This window comes from Rhinatrema bivittatum, chromosome 5 (assembly GCF_901001135.1).
Source record: "Rhinatrema bivittatum chromosome 5, aRhiBiv1.1, whole genome shotgun sequence".
NCBI lineage: Eukaryota > Metazoa > Chordata > Amphibia > Gymnophiona > Rhinatrematidae > Rhinatrema > Rhinatrema bivittatum.
Genome location: NC_042619.1, coordinates 1738254 through 1760132, shown reverse-complemented (window position 1 = coordinate 1760132; position 21879 = coordinate 1738254). Strand labels below are relative to the sequence as shown.

The 21879-nt window shown below is 47.6% G+C and overlaps 1 protein-coding gene across 1 annotated transcript in view; it reads right to left on the bottom strand.

The window, feature by feature from the left end:
- Nucleotides 1–21879, bottom strand: part of TIMM10B (translocase of inner mitochondrial membrane 10B) — a 31296-nt gene continuing 9417 nt past the window's right edge. Inside the window, exon 3 of the mRNA XM_029601895.1 lies at nucleotides 1–1273. Within this exon, the coding sequence (XP_029457755.1) occupies nucleotides 1136–1273 (138 nt within the window). The 3' untranslated portion in view covers nucleotides 1–1135. The remainder of the gene's footprint in view (nucleotides 1274–21879) is intronic.

The window sequence follows — 21879 nt, the reverse complement described above, 5'->3', positions numbered from 1 at the left end:
TCTGTGCATGATCCTTTAACAACGAAGGATGGACATCAGAAAATGCAGCTTTCCATAAAACAATCCCTCCCCAGCCAAAGGCTGATACTATTTAAATATCTAATCTTGTAAAAAAAAAAAAAAAAACAACAAACAAACCAAAAAGCCAGCATTTAAAAGCAAAGAAATATTTTCCTTTCATGCATAATTTCAGTAAATAGCAATATACAGACATATAACACCCTGCAGCAGAATATGAAGCATGAATACAGGGCAGACATCTAAATGCATATAGTACTTGAATGTAATCCGCTTTCAAGTGCCGAAAAGCAGGAATATAAAAATCCAAAATAAATAAATAAATGAGCGCATCTTCATGAGAGCCCTGTGCAGGTGTCACAGATATGCACAGCAGAAGTACAACACAAACAGCTTAAGAAAAATAATGCTCAGAACTCCATGCAGGCGTCACGCCAATTCATGTAAAGCATGAATACAGCAGACAGCTGAAAACAGAGTTCAGAAGATGCTATAAAAAAAACAAAACAGGAAACAATTCTAAACATCTTTCCAGTAAAATGTTAGAAAAAAACCAAAAATAAAAGTAATTATTTGCAGCTGTGTGCTGCTGGCTTTGGCAGAGATTAGGTAGCAAATAGCAGAGCCGGCACTGTTCATGAGCCCTTCAGTCTCTACATAGCCCAGGTACTAAACACTCGTTCAGAACGTGCAGTGGGAGAGAAGGGGAGTGTAGAAGGCAGGATATTGGTTATTGGTATATGCCACACAGAATTGTAAAAAATTTGCAAGTATGTTAGGATAGGGCAGGGAGAGAACAGTAAGGAAGATGATGCAATCTTCTATCAGAATAAAACAGGGGGCAGGGTCAATAGGCAGGGGGGAAATAGAACAATGAGTTTTTCAATACATTTTTATTCTGATCCTAATTTAAAAGAAGAAGCCACAATCCTCTTAACACCCCTAGTCCAATGCTGGCTCTCAGTCCTTAGACAGGAGCTCGTTAGAAGGACCCGGACTGGCAGGGAGTGGTGATCAACTTCCATCACTGGCTGTATTTAGTGCCTATTGCCAGTAAGAGCCCGACTGAACTCGCTGCTGGAGCCTGGAATCCCTGCCTCGCACTGCTGTCAGCTCGCTAGGTGAGCCCTGCTGTTTTTGACTCGTAGTCCATGACCCTGCGCTGTACGATGGTTGGCATTAGTTCTACGTAGGCAGCCATCAGGCGGTGGTTGGAACGGATAAGCTTCACTGCACAGCTGTCCAGGCATTGCTCCTGCAACAGGACAACATAATCCAATAAGAACACGTGAGCAGGGCCCAGCAAAATTAAGACAAAGGCTACAGCAAGCTCACCACTGCCCACCAATAAACTTTCACAGATTTATTTGGAGTTAGAAAATGGGAAGATATGTAATAAAAAAAAATAAAATAAAAAGTTAAGCTGAACAGTGTTTGGGGACAGTTCTAATGATTACCAATTAAACACAGTGGGAAGATACGCCAACCTCCAATTCTTATTGGTAAAGAGATTATTAGTATTTTCTGATTTTCTCTTCAATACCATGTTATTCTTTACTAGAGAGGCAGAGAGATGAATGAGGAAGGCACACAAGGTCATCTCAGAAATTTGATTTGAAAAGCCCAACTTCTTCCTCAAACCGGACCACAACCGCATGCTGTAGTTCAATTTCTACCACAACCAATCAATCAATCTAGAAAAGGCTGCTAGCAAAAATATGAAGCAGTTAAGTCCTTCTTCCCTGACAGAATATCTTTTTCTAGGTATCAGAATCTAGTAATTGCCTCAGCAGCCCCTTCCAGAGCATCAGATAGGTAAACAGTAATCCAGTGCTATCAAGAATCATCAGAAATTTGGGAATAAGAACTGGAGAAATTACTTACCTGATAATTTCGTTTTCCTTAGTGTAGAAAGATGGACTCAGGACCAATGGGAATTGTGTACTCCTGCTAGCAGTTGGAGACGGATCAGATTTCAATCTGACGTCAGCCCTAGTACATATACTCCTGCAGGAAGTGCAGCTCTTCAGTATTTTCCTCGAAAAGCATTGTGGATATATTTATTTATTTATTTATTTATCTGCGGCCTGTCTCTATATGTGTGATTGACTAATTTGAATAACTTCATAACTTGAATAACTTGATTAATTTGAACTGGTTGAATTGGTTATAGCTGGAGACCGCCAATGCCCTCAACCGTGAAACGTCAAACACCTGGTAGGATGGGTGTCCTAGATGAAGGAAAGCATGGCTTACCCATGAATCACTCGCTCCCGGGGATGTCCCCCGAGAATTCCATGAGTAACGGCAGCCGTGGATGGAATGCTGAGTCCATCTGTCTACACTAAGGAAAACAAAATTATCAGGTAAGTAATTTCTCCATTTCTTAGCGTGTAGCAGATGGACTCAGGACCAATGGGATGTATAAAAGTTACTCCCGAACCGGGTGGAAGGCTGCCCGTGACCCACTTAGTACTGCCCTTGCAAATGTTGTGACCTCCCAAGCCTGAACATCCAGGCAGGAAAACCTGGAGAAGGTGTGGATGGAGGACCATGTCACCGCCCTGCAGATCTCGGCGGGTGACAGCAGCTTGGTTTCCACCCAGGACACTGCCTGGGCTCTAGTAGAATGGCCTTGACTTGTAGAGGCGGCAGCTTGCCTGCTTCTACGTAGGCCACCTTGATGACTTCTTTGATCCAGCGGGCTATGATTGCTCGCGAGGCCGCTTCCCTTTGCCTCTTCCCGCTGTGAAGGATGAATAGGTGGTCCATTTTTCATATGGGTTCCAACATTTCCAGGTATCTGGATAGGAGTCTGCCGATGTTGAGCTGGCGTAGACTTCGAGCCTCTTCCGCATTCTTATACTCATCTGGCGATGGTAGCGAGATGGTTTGGTTGAGATGGAAGTGAGACACCACTTTGGGGAGGAACGAGGGAACCGTGCGTTAACTGGATGGTTCCCGGGGCGAGCCTGAGAAACGGCTCACGGCAGGACAGTGCTTGTAGCTCGGATATATGACGGGCTGAACAAACTGCCAGCAGGAAGGCTGTCTTCAATGTTAATAGTCAGAGAGACAGGCCGCAGAGAGGTCTGAAGGAGGCTCCTGCTAAGAAATCTAGGACCAGGTTGAGGTTCCAAAGAGGTACCGGCCACTTTAGGAGTGGTCGGATTGCTTGACTCCTTTCAGGAAGCGGGAAACATCCGGGTGAGAGGCTATGCTGTCGCTCTCGCTCTTGGTTCTGTAGCATGACAATGCGGCCACCTGTACCTTGATGGAGTTGAGGGACAATCCCGTCTGTAGGCCATTCTGTAGGAATTCAAAGATCGCAGGAATTTTTTACTGAGCGTTGTATGATGTCATGGTCCTCGCACCAGGCTTAGAATACTCTCCAAATCCTTATGTATGTTAGAGATGTGGAGAACTTGCATGCTCGGAGTAGGGTGTCAATTACAGCCCCCGAGTATCCACTCTTCCTCAGGCGAGTCCTCTCAATGGCCAGACCGTAAGAGAGAATCGAGCTGGATCCTTGTGGAGGATGGGCTCTTGTTGGAGCAGGTCTCTGTGTGGAGGTAGTGGCAGGGGGGGCCCCTGTCAGAAGTCTTCGCATGTCTGCGTACCACGGTCTTCTTGGCCAGTCCGGGGCCACAAGAAGTACTGGTCCCCTGTGTTGTGCTATCTTGTGAATGATTGCGCCCAATAGGGGCCACAGCGGGAAGGCGTATAACAGAGTCTCCTGTGGCCAGGTCTGTACCAGGGTATCGATTCCCTGGGACTGAGGTTCCCGCCTGCGGCTGAAGAAACTGGGCACTTGGGCGTTGGACCGGTTTGCCAGAAGGTCCATGGTTGGTGTTCCCCAACGGTTCACTATCAGTTGGAACACTGCGGTCGACAGCTTCCATTCTCCTGGGTATAGACTTTCTCTGCTGAGGTAATCTGCCGTGATGTTGTCTTTCCCGGCGATGTGGACGGCCAAGATCTCCTGGAGATTCACTTCCACCCACGACATTAGGAGGTCTATTTCCAGAGATACCTGTTGGCTTCTGGTGCCTCCCTGATGGTTGATGTAGGCCACTGTTATGGCGTTGTCAGACATTACTCTGACCGCTTTGTCTCGGAGTCTGTGACCGAACCATAGGCAGGCTAGTCTGACTGCCCAGGCTTATAGGTGATTGATGTTCCAACCCGACTCTTCTGTGTTCCACTGCCCTTGGGCGGTTAGCTCTTCGCAGTGTGCTCCCCATCGTCGTAGGCTGGCATCCATGGTGAGTAGGATCCAGGTCGGTGAGGATAGTCTTGTTCCCTGGCTCAGGTGGCCATCTTGTAGCCACCATTGTAGTTGGGTCCAAATTCTGCCCGGGAGCTGTAGACGTTCGGTGTAGTTCTGGGACAGTGGATTCCATCGCGATAGAAGTGAGTGCTGTAGGGGTCTCATGTGAGCTTGTGCCCATGGCACTACTTCCAGTATGGATGCCATGAGACTGAGGACTTGAGGGTAATCCCATGCTGTGGGGCGAGGTTCGCTCAGCAAGGTTTACAACTGGGTAATCAGTTTTGATCTCCTTGTCGGTGTCAGGATGACCTTGTCTTGTTTGGTGTCGAATCGGACTCCTAAGTATTCTAGAGACTGTGAGGGTTGCAGACAGCTCTTGTTTGTGTTGACCACCCATCCGAGGCTCTCCAGTAGAGTTTTGGCTCTGTTGGTTGCCTGGTGACTTTCCTCTGGGGATTTCATCCTGATCAGCCAATCGTCTAGGTAAGGATGTACGAGGATCCCTTCCCTTCCTCAGTGTTGCCGCCACCACCATGATTTTGGTGAACGTCCGGGGTGCTGTGGCTAACCCAAAGGGTAGTGCCCGGAACTGGTAGTGACGGTCCAGGATTTTGAAGCGTAGGAAGTGCTGATGTTCCTGATGGATCGGAATGTGTAGGTAGGCTTCCGACAGATCCAGGGATGTGAGAAACTCTCCCAGTTGTATTGCCCTTATTATAGGGCGTAGGGTTTCCATGCAGGAGCGGGGAATCTTTAGGTGACGGTTGACCGACTTGAGGTCTAGGATGGGTCTGAACGTTCCCTCTTTCTTGAGGATGATAAAATAAATGGAATAATGCCCAGTATTTATTTGTTGTGGAGGCACTGGTATTATGGCCTCTAGGGCTAGCAATCTGGTCAGTGTAGCTTCCACTGCCACCCTCGAGGGGTCGTGGCAGGGGGATTCCACGAACTTGTCTGTGTTACTCCGATAAAGTGGAACCAGTTCGAAGTGCGCTTACCTCGTGCAGGAGTGTTCTCCGGGACAGGATATAGACAGTATGAGCCCAAGACAGTCCGAGTCAGGGTCGGCAGCAAGTGGGTTATCCAGGTAGACAGTCCCGAGTCAGGGCAGGCAGCAGACGCAGGAACCAAGCAGACAAGTCCAGTAGGCAGGCAGCACAGCAGGGTAATCCAATAAGCAGTCCAGGTCAGGGCAGGCAGCAGATGGAGGAATCAAGCAGATAAGTCCAGAAGGCAGGCAGCACAGCAGGGTAATCCGAAAGGCAGTCCAAGATCAGGGCAGGCAGCAGACGCAGGAACCAAGCAGACAAGTCCAGTAGGCCGGCAGCAGAGCAGGGTAATCCAATAGGCAGTCCAAGGTCAGGTAGGCAGAAGACACAAGAGAGTAAACTCAGCAGCAAGCACGAATCCAAACACTGTAGTGGCCGAAGCAGTGAGCGTGGGAGAAGGCTCTGAATAAGAAGCCAATCTCCCGCACAATCTGACCTCAGTCGGCGTCTGACATCCCGGGGGCGTGTCCAAGCCCCGATAGCGCGGGGAATCGCTGCCAGCATCGGGGAGGGAACCCCCGACGTCATTAGGAGCAAACCACTCCCTATTTGGCACGTCCGTGCGTCGACGTCGGGGGATGAAGCATGAGGCCCTCCGGAACGGCAACGCCCCGCTTCGCGCGGGGCCGGGCAGTCGACATCAGGGAAGGAGCCCCAACTCCATTGGCAAAGGTAACAGTCCGGAGGGGTTCAGAGGAAATCCAGGTAGTACCCCTCTCGAATGATGGTTAGGACCCACTTGTCCAGTTATCTCGACCCATCTTTGGTAGAATAGGGCAAGTCTGCCCCCTATGGCTTCTTCCTTTGGACGGGTCGGCTGATTCTCATTGTGGGGTGCGGCTGGGGCCTGGTCCCGAGCTGGTTCCCCTTTTGTTGTGCTTGTTCCGAAAGGACTGATTCCTGCCTGTAGGACGAGGTGCTTGATAAGTGTTTCTGTATGGGTTGAAGTGCTGTGAGCCTCTGTCCCTGGAAGATCGGAGGAAGGGTCGCTGGTTTCTCTTATTCCTGTCCTCCGGTAGCCGTGGCAGTGGGGACTTGCCCCATTTGTTAGCAAGTTTCTCTAGTTCGCTTCTGAACAGGAGGGATCCCTTGAAGGGCATCCTTGTGAGTCTCATTTTGGAAGATGCGTCAGCAGACAGCTTCAGAGCCAGTTGCCTCCTGGCTGCCACTGCTGATGACACTCCTCTAGCTGCGGTGCGCACCAGATCGGAAGCAGCATCCGCGAGGAATGATACTGCTGGTTCCACGGCTTCCCCAGGAGTGTTGCTCCTGGTCTGTGATAGGCAGGTGCGTGTCACTACAACACAGCAGGCCGCTATCTGTAGGGACATAGTGGCGACATCAAAGGACTGTTTGAGGATGGATTCCAGACATCTGTCTTGAGCATCTTTGAATGCTGCACCTCCCTCCACTGGGATAGTAGTGCCCTTTGAGACCGCACACACCATGGCATCCATTTTTGGGCATGTCAGAAGGTCTTTGGCCGCCAGATCCAGAGAGTACATGGCTGCCAGAGCCCGCCCCCTTTGAATGTAGACTCTGGGGCAATCCATTCCAGGTCAATTAGCTGTTGGACGGCTTGTAACAGAGGGAAATGGCAGGAAGTCTGACAGATTTCCTCTAGCAGGGGATTCGTCTTAGGTTCCCCCGAGGCACTTGTGCTCGGGATAGCAAGCTCCTTCAGGCTGTGGGTGACCAGGTCTGGAAGCTCGTCCTTGATGAAAAAGCGCCTCATGGTCCGGTGAGGCTCTGTCCCCAGAGGGAGTTCCCCCTCCTCCAGGGGCTCTGATTCCTCCTCAGATTTGTCCGTGTCCCCATAGGTGGGGCTTCTGGGCGGTGGATTCACTTCTCTGGACCTAGAGGAGCCCGGGGCATAAAGGTCCTCTGGTGGAGGCTGTGGCTGTGTTATCGGAGGCTCCGTCTGCATGTGAACAAAGGTGTGCAGGCCTTTGAAGAATTCCACCCAGGAGATAGACGCTGGGTCCAAGCTAGGAGGCGGTGTCCCTGGGGGGTCCCATTTGAGAGGGGGTCCCACTGGGGTTCACTAGGTCCGGGGTACTTATTGAGGAGCCCGAACCCAGACCCGGCTAGGGCTGGCCTCTTCGTGTTGTGCGGCTCTGATGTGGCATGCTGGGCAGAGGCAAAGAGTCTTGAGCTCCTTTTCCGGTGGTGCCATGGGTATAGGCGCATAAAATCTGTTATGCGCACTGGTGAGTCGAAGATGTGCGCATAGATTGGGTGTGCGCGCTGGTGTGCGTACAAATCGCAGTTATGCGCCCAGCAAGCGCGTGTTATGCGCGTATATTGTGCGCACGGTACTTGAACGTGTGATGTTGTGCGCACAAGGAATTTGTGCGCACGGATCGAAGCGGTGAACCGGGCAGCGAGCCGAGCAAAATGGTGCTGGCGACCACGCGGACAATATGGCGACCACCACAGGGGTCTCCATGTGGGAGGACCCTCGGATCTAACCGGGGTCTAGCCCTGCTAGGGCGGATCAACCTAGTGGCACTGGTCCCAGCCGGCGACCTGTGAGATTCCTCAAGCTTCGGAGACCGGATTCTTTAAGGAAGATTTCTACCTTACCTTGTCTCGGCGCTTCCCGGTTTTGTTCCAGGCGGTCTCCGGCTGTGGGGGGAGAGGAGAAATACCTTCACCGCCACGCTTGAGGTTGCACCCGCTGCCTCTCAGCCGTACCCGAAATCGGGGGCTAGGTCCCCGTCGAGGGTCGGCCGCCGGAGCGAGGCTTACCTCCGAGGGATCACGGAAATCACCTTGGGAATTCTCAACTGGGGGAGGGACCCGAGGTTGTCACCACAGGAGAGCGGAGCTCATCTGCAGAGGTAAGATTTCTTCTTATTTTGGGTTTTCTCCGGTAAATTTACTCTAACGCTGTGAGAGCGTGCAGGTAGTCCCTAACTGCTATGGAGACGAAAAATACTGAAGAGCTGCACTTCCTGCAGGGGTATATGTACTAGGAGCTGACGTCAGATTGAAATCTGATCCGTCTCCAACTGCTATCAGGAGTACACTATACCCATTGGTCCTGAGTCCATCTGCTACATGCTAGGAAATTTCCCTTTTCTTCCATCTGGACCAGAGCAGACGCCTGGGTTATGCTCACCAACCAGCAATTACAGACAGGGTTCAAAAGGTTTGCCTTTGTGATGACGTACACAGCATCACCTCAGTCTTCAGGAGATGGCAGGCGAGCATATCCTGTGCTGGCTCCTGAGGCCAGGCTCAGATTCCCTCCCTTGGTGAGCATTACCTGCAGCAGGGGGGGTCCCACTTCTTCTCAGGCTCTATTTGAATTGCCCTCCCCTTTCCCCACCTGCATTTCCTTCACCGCAGGCCCTCCTCCATGACTAATAGAGTAAAGAAATCATTTTCTGCAAGACTTCCTTCCTATGTTTTCCTTTTATCTTAGCCTTTTCCTATTTTGGGGAGAGATTTAATGTTAACAAAAAAAAAAAAAAAAAGCCATAAAAGAACAAGACAAGAGGAAGGAAATTCTTGTGTTCACAGGAGCTGGCTGCATTTTCTGCAGCGAACAACTGGAGTGGAAATTTCTCTTTAGATCTGGACTCCTGGCCAAGGTGCAGGACAGGAAGGAGAAGGGGTGGGGGGAGTTTGTTTGTAGGGTTATGGAAGAGAAGTGCTTTACGTACCATGTACAGTTCATGACAGCAGGAAGCCTCTGCAGCATGTATGGGGAGGAAGGGGAAGAGGGAACAGAGAGCAGATTTAGCCATCCTGGGGGGGGGGGGGTGTGTGTGCATGTGAGCAGGGTCAGCTAGCCAGCATGGAGACTGATCTGGACCCTGCAGCAGGACCCTCTGGGATTGTCCTTGCATTTGCAGAAAAGTGTCTCCATCCCGATCCTCTATAAAATCGACTGACCCATACAGAAATCCTGGTGAAGATACTTTAAAAATTCAGAGGATAGCACCTGGAGTTCTTCCTGCAGTACCCTCCCCACAGGAAATATTTCATGGGGGATCAGGTAGAGGTCAAGAAAATGAGGATGTGGACTTGAGAGAAGGGTCCTCTAGGTTGGATGGCTCCTTTTTAAACCAGAGAGATTGAAGAGGTAGTGTCAGTGATGGAAAATTAGAAGAGGGGGTGTTCTCCAGAGGACAAAGATGATTTTTCTATGGTTTAGCGGTTCCACAAGGAGGAGTTATCCTCAAGTTCCCAAACCTTGTGGATCCTCAAGTTTACTGAAGAAAAGGGAGATGAGGTTCTCAGCTCAGGGAGGATCCCATCATGACAAGCTTGAGAAACCATCTAGGTCCTCCCAATTGCAAAGGTCGGTCAAGGATTTGATCTCCTTGGAAAGGGCTTCTCCTGAGGCTAATTTTAAAGAAGGAAGGTCTTTGGTGAAACTATATCCTATTTTTGCCTAGGAGAGAGAAAAACTGAAATTTCTTAGGCTGGATACACTGGTTTGTGCAGTCAAGAAGAGGACCACTATTCCTGTGGAGGAGGGTGCTGCCTATAAGGATGCACAGGAGTTCATTCTTGATTAGGTTATTAAGAAGATGTAGTAGGCCAGATTGACAAACTAAAGAGTAGAAAATCACCTGGACCGGATGGTATGCATCCTAGGGTACTGAAGGAACTAAAAAAATGAAATTTCTGATCTATTAGTTAAAATGTGTAACCCCTCATTAAAATCATCTATTGTACCTGAAGACTGGAGAGTTGCCAATGTAACCCCAATATTTAAAAAGGGCTCTAGGGGCAATCCTGGAAACTATAGGCCAGTGAGCCTAACTTCAGTGCCAGGAAAAATAGAGGAAACTATTCACAAGATCAAAATCGTAGAGCATATAGAAAGACATGATTTAATGGAACATAGTCAACATAGATTTATTCATGGGAAGTCTTGCCTAACAAATCTACTTCATTTTTTTGAAGGGGTTAATAAACATGTGGATAAAGGTAAATCAGTAGATGTAGTGTATTTGGATTTTCAGAAGGCATTTGACAAAGTCCCTCATGAGAGGCTTCTAAGAAAACTAATGAGTCATGGGATAGGAGGAGATGTATTTTGTGGATTACAAACTGGTTAAAAGACAAGAAACAGAGAGTAGGATTAAATGGACAATTTTCTCAGTGGAAGGGTGTGGGCAGTGGAGTGCCTCAGGGATCTGCACTGGGACCCTTACTTTTCAATATATTTATAAATGATCTGGAAAGAAATAAGACAAGTGAGGTAATCAAATTTGCAGATGATACAAAATTGTTCAGAGTAATTAAATTGTTAATTTAAAAAAAATTGTTCAAAGTAATTAAATTGTTCAAAGTAAACAATACCACAAAGGACTGCTTTTACAAACTGCAAGTCCTCAAAAAACTTAAACCCCTCCTTTTCTTCTCCGACTTCAGGCTAGTACTACAATCCATCATTCTTTCTAAGCTTGACTATTGCAACTCCCTGCTTCTAGGTATACCCGCCAACACCATCAAACCATTACAGATGGTACAGAATTCAGCTGCTAGAATTCTAACTAGCACCAACAAAAAAGATCACATCACCCCAATCCTTCAGAACTTACATTGGCTTCCCATTAAACAAAGGATACTCTATAAGGTACTCACTACCATCCACAAAGTGACAAACAAACTAGCTCCCATCACATTAAGCTCTCAACTCCAACTGCACACTTCTTCCAGACCAATCAGAAGCGCATACAGAGGAACACTGCATGCTCCGCAATTAAAATCATCTCCCACCACCCTTTCCCTCCCTATCACTACCTTCCTCCCACACATCCCTTCCTCTCCCCTCCCCCCTCTACACTCCCTGCTCTCCTTACCATAATTTATCCTCATCAACAAGCCATTTATGTACATATGTTATATACTATAGTCTAATGTTCCATGTACTCCTGTTAGTTCTGTTACAACTTGTTATATTTATTACCATGTTATAATGTAAAATATTCTTGTTATATTTATTACCATGTTATAATGTAAAATATTCTTATATCTATTTAATACCATGTTATAATGTAAAATAGGGCTGTTACCACCCTATTCCTTTAGTTATCTGGAAACCGAGGTGATATCTCGATCGAATGTCGGTATACAAAAGAAATAAATAAATAAATAAAATAAATCATTGAGCAAACGAGCGCTATCCTCAGCAGGCCCACACCAGTGGAACACGCTTCCCCCAGATCTTAGACTAGAACCCAGCCATCAAGAATTCAAAAAGACTGAAGACTTTTCTCTTCCAACAAGCTTTCCCTGACTCTTAATCTTACTGTGACTGACAGACTTCCTTATCACTAGGTATCCCTTTAATTATGGACACTGTACCAAGTACAACTTTTAAGAACCTGCAACAGGACAACTATCTTTGAGTTCAAAATTCACTTTATCTCATATATATATCTGGCTTTGGTTAATATTTATTTCTACGTTAAATAGTTATACTGCTTATATTAAATAATATAATTCTTTATTTATTACCAGTTAAACTATTATTTTAAGTTATCATTATGTTAAATTGTCTACCAGTTATACTGTTCCATATGTTCTACAGTTCCATGTAAAGCTCCGCTCTCTGTTGAGCAGTTCTTTGTTCTATGTAAACCGGAGTGATTTGTAGTCCCTACAAGAACTTCGGTATATAAAAAATTAAAATAAATAAATAAATAAATAAATCACAAGCAGATTGTGATAAATTGCAGGAAGACCTTCTGAGACTGGAAAATTGGGCCTCCAAATGGCAGATGAAATTTAATGTGGATAAGTGCAAGGTGATGCATATAGGGAAAAATAACCCATGCTATAGTTACACAATGTTAGGTTCCATATTAGGTGCTACAACCCAAGAAAGAGATCTGGGTGTCATAGTGGATAACACATTGAAATCGTCGGTTCAGTGTGCTGCGGCAGTCAAAAAAGCAAACAGAGGAGGATCACGTGATGTGCTGAGCGGGTGAGACGCGTTCTCGCTGGCTCCGGGACCCACTCTGCCCATCGCGCTACATCGTACCGCGTCTAGCCTGTTAAATTTGGTTCGAGTTCCAGCCAGGGACAGAGCTCATGTTGGGCACCCGATCGCTACAAAAATCTGGTTTGGTGATGTCCGTGAAGGGAGGAAAGAAGGAAAAAGAAAAAACAAGAGCTCCCGATTCCAAGATGGCGGCCGCCGGTGACAACGATGCCCCTGCCTCCCCCACAGCTGTTACGATCGCGGACATCAAGGAAGTGATTCGCGAGGCACTGGACAAAAAACTAGCTCAAATCACTTCACAATTAGGGGAGGTAAGGGAGCACTTATCTACTCTACAACCCCGGCTTGAGCAGGTAGAATCGCGGATTTCCGGGTTGGAGGATGGTGCGGCCGCGTGTTCAGCGAGCATGGTTGCCCGGGATAAAAATATTCAAGCGCTCCAAAACAAAGTGGATGAGCTAGAAAACCGAGCCCGGCGAGACAACCTTAGATTTATGGGGTTCCCTGAAGATATTGAGGAACGCTCACTTTGTCGGTTATTATCTGATTGGCTACCGGAGGAATTGGCCCTCCCTCACTTACAGGGGACGCTCGTTGTTGAAAGGGCCCACCGGCTTGGGGCGCGGAACGCGGGTTCGGGGCGTCCTGGGCTAGTGATTGCAAAAATCCTCAACTCAGCACATAAGTCAGAAATCTGGCGAGCCTCGAGAACCAAACCAGACCTGCAATATCACGGCAAACCCATACGGGTCTTTCAAGACTTTTCTGCTGCCGTATCTGCGGCCCGGCGAAGCTTTGCTCCCCTCTGCACCACGTTACACAATAAGGGAGTAAAGTTCTCCCTGTTGTTTCCTGCACGCTTGCAGATCTGGCAGGGGGACAGGCCACATCTCTTCGAGTCTCCGGAGCTGGCGCAGGCATTCATGGATAAGATGGACAAGTGAGTGTCATAGCAAGTGCCACGGCTGTTTTCTTGCGCTCATCCGGGCCATGTGGTACCTTCGTTTGCCATGAGTTTAATTTTTCTTCTCTGCCCCTGGATTTGGAGGTGGGTTTGTTCGCAGCGGAGAGCGCGGTTTACTGAAGTTGGCAAGACCGTTGGTTTTTTTGGTCTCTTTGCAGTTCTCAATTGTGGGGCTTTTTGCTCTACAGGACCAATCTAGATTCCTTTATTTTTTCTAGGGCCAGGCTGCACTTCTAAAGCCTGGGTCTGTTATGACTGTGCACACCGTTCCCGGGCTATTTCTGCTCTCAAAGTTTATAATATTTGAGTGGAGCATGAAGCAATGATGAAGCGGGGAACTGCACTATATGGACACACAGGGATCCACTACCATGGCTTGAAGTTTCCCCCTGGGAGTTTCACTCCTTTCCTTTCCTTCAGTTTTTTTTCTTCTTATACCATAGTTGTGGACATGCTAACTTCACTTTTATTTTTTGGACTGGATTTTGTTTTTTGCTTCAGGGTTCTTGACAATGTTTTAGTCCTTGAATCCGGGGATAGCTGACTTGTTGCATTGGACCCTTTGCGGGGGAGTGCTTTATTTCTTGTTGGTTTGAGATACCCGATTCCTGAGGATATCTCAAATAGTGATGAACCATGTTGGTTTTTTTTTGCTATCACAACTCTCATACCTATCGTTAGAGTGGGGTCCTAGACACATCAATACTGGATCCTTCTGGCCTCCTTAGTAGGAGGACCACGTCAGAAGATTGAGGGGGGGGGGGAAGAGATGCGAGTGGGCGGGGATGGGGTTATAGGATGGTGAGAGGGAGGGTTAATGTTTGTATGGGACAGGAGTGGACGGATGGCTGGGTAAGGTTTGTTGTAGATCAAAAATGCAGGTTTAGGTCGTCTTGGGACATGTGGTGTGTAGTGGGGGCCTCAGCTGGGAGGGTCGCCACTGCCAATATCAGTTCAAAATGTGGCACTACTCCCTATTTTATCTTATGGTATGAGTAATTCTACAAGGCTTGTATCGTGGAATGTATGTGGCCTCAATTCCCCAATCAAGCGTACTAAAGTGCTTTCTCTCTTACGAAAGCAGTCGCCAGCAGTTGCTTTCTTACAAGAAACACACCTTACTGACAAAGAACATGAGAAGCTTAGACGCGCCTGGGTGGGGGAGGTGCGGTACGTGTCGGCAACCTCTAAATCTGCAGGGGTGGCGATTTTGCTCCGTAAACAACTCCCTATCACTATAAGCAAGGAAATCAAAGATCCTCAGGGGCGATATTTAATCTTGGTTACTAAACTTTTCAATCACACAGTAGTGTTTTGTAATGTGTATGCCCCCATTATTTATAACTCTCGTTTCTATCGGGGCTTGTACTCTCACTTATTGCCCTATCTGTCGGACATGTTAATTGTGGGGGGAGGCTTCAACACCATTAGGGACCCTCAACTGGACGCTTCCCAAAGCCGCAGCTGGGATGCGGGCAGGGGTAGGGGCCCGGCTATGCTGGAATCCCAACTACACTTACTTGATGTGTGGAGGACCTTGCACCCCACAGAATGTGACTTCACACATCTCTCTAGAGCTCATGCTTCCTTCTCGCGGATTGATTACTTTCTTATGAGTAACCATGCCTTTCACCAGGTATTGGATGCGGGTATTGACAATATTGTGATTTCTGACCACGCTCCGGTGTGGGTGGACATTGGGCTGTCGGCTCCCTCTGCTACACCAAAAATTTGGCGCTACCCCTATTTCCTGGTTCAGGATGAAAAATTTAAAGAATTCCTCATGGTAAAATGGAAAGAATATGTGGCCAATAATCAGAATCATGTCTTACAACCAATTTTATTTTGGAATGCTGCTAAGGCGGTATTACGGGGCGAAATAATTTCCTATGTTTCCCACCGGCAGAAAGCTTTGGATCATCGCATCCTGCTGTTGAGCTCTCAGGTGAGCCAGGCTCGGGCCCACTTATCTCGATTACGAACGAAGGAAGCACGAGACTCTTACATGTCCAAACACGCTCTCAACTCCCTCATACACCAACGGGCCAAAAAGAGTTACCTTTATTACCAATTCAAACTTTATCAGCACAGCAACAAGGCAGGGAAAATGCTGTCCAACCTAATTAAATCCTCCAGGACCAGTAGGTTCATCCCGGCGGTGCGTAGGTCCCCTACCGAGGTGGTTAGAGACACACCTTCTATTCTCAAAAGCTTTCGGGACTTCTACTCCTCTCGCTATGCTTCAGGGGGGTGGAATCCAGAGGGCTGCCAAAGGTTCTGCGAGAACTTGTCCCTCCCCCATTTGACACAGAGCCAGAGGGAAATGCTAAATGCTCCCATTTCGGAGACAGAGGTGTGTCTCACTATTCACCACTCTAAGAACTTTAAAGCCCCGGGGCCCGATGGCTTTACGGCGGAATTTTTCAAAGTATTAGAGGGCCAAGTGACACAGCCATTGGCCTCTATGTTTTCGGTGCTGGTGGCCCAAGGGTCCTTTCCTGATCATTCTAATCTGGCACACATCATTTTAATACCCAAGGCTGGTAGGGACCCCCACCTGCCAGAGTCCTACCGCCCAATTTCTCTTCTTAATTACGATCATAAGCTATTGGCCAAAATACTGGCGGACAGGTTGGCGGTTCAGTTGCCAACACTGATTGGGGCCCACCAGGCAGGCTTTGTCCGCCAACGCTACGCGCTCGCCAATATCTGAAAAATTCTAACGGCAATGACGATGAGCCAACAGATGTCTCATCCATACCTGGCCATCAGTTTCGACGCGGAGAAGGCGTTTGATAGGGTGGAGTGGAATTACCTTTTCTTTGTGTTGGGATGTTTGGGCTTCGAGGGTTTCTTTCTCCAGGCTCTCCAGCTCCTTTATTCCGCGCCGCGGGCGTGCATAGTAGCTAACGGCTCCCAATCAGACTCATTCCTAGTGGAACGAGGCACCCGACAGGGCTGTCCTCTTTCCCCCCTATTATTTCTACTACAATTGGAACCCCTGCTGCACGCTATAAATGACACCCCGGAGATTCGAGGTATTCGCATGGGCCCCGATATCTTTAAGTACGTCGCTTTTGCAGACGACTTACTAGTTTTTATCTCCAATCCCCACTCCTCATTACCTCCGCTCCTGCGATTAATCGGGACCTTTGGGACATTCTCAGGGCTGAAACTCAACGAATCCAAGTCCTCAGTGCTGGCCTATCCGCCGGCCTTGAGGGACGCTTGGCCGGCCCAGTTCCCCTTACAGTGGGCGGGCGACAGCCTTCGCTATCTGGGGGTTTACTTTCCAGCGGACCCGGAAGCTGTATACCAGGCCAATATACCACGCTTACTTCGTCAGACCCAGGAGACCTTGGCTCACTGGAGGTCCTTGCCACTTTCGGTCGCGGGGCGTGTCGCGCTATTTAAGATGACTTTGCTCCCGAAATGGCTATACCTCCTGCAAAACTTACCCTTACTGCTAAGAAGGAAGGATCTTGCTGCCCTAGAAGGCGCATTGCGCAGATTCTTGTGGCGGGGCGGGAGGGCTCGACTTCCCTTAAAATGGTTACAGAATAACTGGAGGACAGGAGTTTTGGGAGTCCCTGACCTCGTGCGCTATAATTTGGCCTGCAACATGCGGATTCTTCGTAACTGGCTCTTGGGTACCTCCCACTATGCTTCTTTGTCGGTAGACCAAGCCCTCATGTTTCCCATGACCCCTCCTTATGTGGTGCAGGCGGGCTCTAGTCACCTCTCTTCGTTCCTTACTCAAACAGCACTCATCAGACCCTTGCGACAGACCTGGGTGCGCCTCACAAAATTATTACAGGTCCCTCCAATATGTGCTTATTTCCTTCCGCTTCGGGGGAATACTGAATTTCCCTTGGGCTCCCAATCTGCCATGTTCTGGGGATGGGAGACCAAGGGCATCACACACTTGGGTCATTTGTGGACTCGGGAGGGGGTCTTCATGCAGTTTTCGGACTCCGCACCCTTTATCACTTAGGTGTTAATCAAGTCTTCCCCTATCTACAAGTGCGCCATTATGCACAAGCTCTGCCTGAGGCCTCTAAGAATATAACCCAGTTTCAATCATTGGACAGCATATTCCACTTTGCTAGTGCTCGTATCCCCTCCCTTTCAAGTTATTACAGGGCTCTGCAATGACGGACGGAGGTAGATGTTAATTCGTGCCTTGTAGCCCGCTGGAACCGGGATGGGGACTTTTGCCTTACCAGTCTTATCTTACGTACATGTTTTAGGCGCATAACCAGGATCTCTACTAACATGTACTTTCAGGAAATGCAATTTAAATTTTTGAGCCGGGCATACGTGTCTCCCCAATTGGCCTATAAACGGACTATTGCCCCCTCACCATTGTGTACCCGCTGCCTGGGGACCGTGGGCACTCTCTCACGTTTTTTGGACATGTCCCTTAGTTCATGGATTTTGGCACAGGGTGGTTGACTATATGGCAGACCTACTAGACATAGTGTTACCTGTCTCTCCCATGTGGTTCTTATTTGGCTGCATCTCCCCGATCAGAGTTCGAGATCGTGGTTCACGCCTGCTGTTACAGAAGGCGAGCCTCGTGGGGAAGAAAACTATTCTGCTGGTTTGGCGGTCCCCGGATGCCCCATCCTTTTGGGCTTGGAGGAACCATTTGCACACGATGATGACGATGGAGAGCATGGCGGCGCGAGGCTCTACACGTCGGCAACGTCTCTTCTTAAGTACCTGGAATCCATACCTTCAACAACTTTCCCACCGGGCGCGGAGTCTTGTGCTGAACGATTAAAAGGTCGCATGCACTAAATGACCTGGCTACCCTTGGTGCCCTACAGGAATGGCCTCTCTCATTTGTCTACTCATTACTGTGACTCATTATAAGAGGGGGAAGGGGGGAAAATGCTGTACTTGTTAAGGATCTGTTGTGGGGGAGGGATCTGAAACCACCCTCCCCACAAATGTTTTTTTTATGGAAAACCCAATAAAATTGTTTAAACATAAAAAAGCAAACAGAATGTTGGGAATTATTAGAAAGGAAATGGTGAATAAAATGGAAAATGTCATAATGCCTCTGTATCGCTCCATGGTGAGACCACACCTTGAATACTGCAATTCTGGTCGCCGCATCTCAAAAAAGATATAATTGCGATGGAGAAGGTACAGAGAAGGGCTACCAAAATGATAAGGGGAATGGAACAGCTCCCCTATGAGGAAAGACTAAAGAGGTTAGGACTTTTCAGCTTGGAGAAGAGACGACTGAGGGGGGATATGATAGAGGTGTTTAAAATCATGAGAGGTCTAGAACGGGTAGATGTGAATCGGTTATTTACTCTTTCAGATAATAGAAGGACTAGGGGGCACTCCATGAAGTTAGCATGGGGCACATTTAAAACTAATCGGAGAAAGTTCTTTTTCACTCAACGCACAATTAAACTCTGGAATTTGTTGCCAGAGGATGTGGTTAGTGCAGTTAGTATAGCTGTGTTTAAAAAAGGATTGGATAAGTTCTTGGAGGAGAAGTCCATTACCTGCTATTAAGTTCACTTAGAGAATAGCCACTGCCATTAAAAATGGTTACATGGAATAGACTTAGTGTTTGGGTAATTGCCAGGTTCTTATGGCCTGGATTGGCCACTGTTGGAAACAGGATGCTGGGCTTGATGGACCCTTGGTCTGACCCAGTATGGAAAAAAAAAAGGCTTCTATTATGGCTTTGCAAGCAGCAGAGTGCACCTGTATTGTGGCAAAGGCAGGTTTGCTTGTCTCAGCAAGTCCAGAAGACTGCTCTACAGAATGGACCAGTTAGACCAAGCCTCTCACCATGGAGCCGGGGGCAGCCTTTTTGGAAGATGCCTCCTTTGACATCGTTCGGTCATCTGCTAAGAGCATGGCTTCCATTGTGGCAGCTAGGCGTTTGCTTTGGTTGTGAAACTAGTCAGCAGATTCTATTTCCAAAACTAAGTTGACCTATTTACCTTTTAAAGGGACTCTACTGTTTGGGGAGGATCTCTAGAAGATGGCAAAGGTAGGGGAGAATCTAAGATTCCCAGACTAGCTGAAGACAAACTGAGGAGGATTTTACTTTTGGGGACCGCCTAGGAATACGTTTCAGGATTCTAAGCAGATTAAGTCAGGAAGGACTATGAGTGGTCAGCATTCTCAACCTTTTGGCAGATTCCAGTCCTTTCAGAATTACAAGAAAAGAGGTAAGGATGGAAACTCTGGCCACTCCGGGGCCTCCCACTGAATATGTAGGAAGCCATTCTCCAGTGCAGGAGAGAGGTGGCCACCAGTGGGCAGAGCCACTAGAGATCTGCAGAGCAGCAACCTGGTCACCCCTTTCAGTTTCAAAGTATTATTGACTAGGTTCCTGAGCTGGGGAAGAGGCTTCCTTTGGTTCAAGGGTACTGAGAGCAGGTTTGGCAGTGTCCTGCCTGTAAGAGGAGCAGCTTAGGTACATCCCATGTATCTGGACTGGTTGGCTTGCAAGAAGAAGAAGGAGAACATTTGTTTTTACCTGAATTTCCTTTCCTTGAAATCCAGCCAGACCATTCCAGGACCTCCCTATTCTGCCTATGGATTATCCTCAAATATTATTATTCCTTTAGGTAGAGTGTCGATGCTACTGTGCTTTATTATTAGGTAACATATTACTTGCTGTATTTTTTTTTTTAAGTAGTTTGTCATGAGTATCCTTTATAATTTTGTCCTGTAAGCCCTCTGGTGGGGAGGGGAGGGAGAGTATGGGTTTGTATTTTCTTAGCTTGTGGTGAGAGTCCAAGACTTCAGGAAAACTAACTTTCTTAAAATGAGGGGATTACCTCAAGGAGTCGTTAGCTGGATGGGAAAATCGAGGGGAAATAGAAGGGCAGTGGGCAAAACTAAACTAAAGGAGATAGGAGGGCAACAAAAATGTTTGTTAGGAAAGAGGCCATTACAGTTTTCTAGAGAAGTAGAGGAAAAGGTAGAGAGAAGACTTTAGCATTCATGAACTACAAGAGATCACAGAAAGAGGAAGACAGGTGAGAATGCAAACATTCAAAAAAAAAATATGTTAGTGATAGAAGGAAATGCAGAAGTGTTATTGTGAGACTCAGAGGTGAAGGGGAGGGATGTGTAGAGGCTGAAGAGGAAAAAGCAGAATTGCTTAAGAAATATTTCTGTTCAGTGTTCACTGTGGAAGGGCTTGGAGCAGGACCACATGAAATAAACAAATAAGATTGGAAGTCAGGTAAACCTCAATTGATTTTCAGAGCAGTGAGCTCGTAAGGAGGTAACTAAACTTGAAGTAGATCAGGTGATGGGGCCGGATGGGACACATCTGAGGGTACTAAGGGAACTTAGAGATGTCCTGGCAGCCCCACTGATGACCTTCTCACTGCTTCCTTAGAGCTGGAGCACTCCCAGAGGACTGGAAAAGGGAGGATGTGGATCCTGTTCATAAAAGTGGAGGTAAGGTGGAGGCTGGGAATCACAGGTCAGTTAATCTGACCTCTGTGGTGAGCAAACTAATGGAGTCGCTGCTAAAACAGAGGAATCCAATGGATTGCAAGCAGCCTGGATTTACCAGAGGTAAATCTTGTCAGATGAATCTGATCAATTTCTTCCATTGGGTGACCAAAGAGTTGGATCATGGGAGAGCGCTAGACGTAGTGCACTTGGATTTCAGTGAGGTCTTTGAAACGGTTCCGCACAGAAGACTTATAAATAATTTGTGCACCCTTGGTATGGATCCTAGGCTGACTGGCAACAAAGTATAGTGGTAAATGAAGATTTCTCTGAGGAGGGGGATGTTACTAGCGGTGTGCATCAGGGATTGGTCTTTAGACCAATTCTTTTCAACATTTTTGTGAGCAACATAACGCAAGGATTGTCAGGAAAAGTTTGTCATTTTGCCGATGATACAAACATTTGTAACAGGGTGGACAGATGGGAAGGTGTGGAAAACACAAGAAGGGATCCTGCAAAAAATCAAGGAATGGTCAAAGGTCTGGCAGTTCAGAATTAATGCTAAAAAATGCAGAGTAATAAGTTTAGGATGCAAAAAAAGGTACAGTATTAGAGGGGAAATTATTCTAAGCACAAAGGAAGAGCAGGATCTGGGGATGACTCTATCTGATGATCTTAAGGTAGATAAAGTGATGGTAAAAGCCAGAAAGCTGCTTGGCTGCACAGGGAGAGGACTTGTCAGCAGAGAAAGGGAGGTGATATTGCCCCTGTATAGGTCCCAGTATTCCCAGTGAGGTGAGACCTCACTGGGAATACTGAGTACAATTCTGGAGACCCCACCTTCAAAAGGATAGAAACAGGATGGAGTCGCTCCAGGGGGAGGCTGCTGACATGGTCAGTGGTCTTCATTCTGAAGCACATGGGGAGAGACTTAAAAATCTAAAGATGAATACCTAGAGGAAAGGGGAGATAGGATAGAGACAGTCAAATATCTCAAAAGGTTTCCATGCACAGGGGATGAGCCTTTTTCAAAGGAAAGGAGACTCTAGAATGAGGGGTCATGGGATGAGAGTGAAAGGGGGCAGACTCAGGAGTAATCTTAGGAAATATTTCTTTACAGAGAGGGTGGTGGATGTGTGAAACAGCCTCCCAG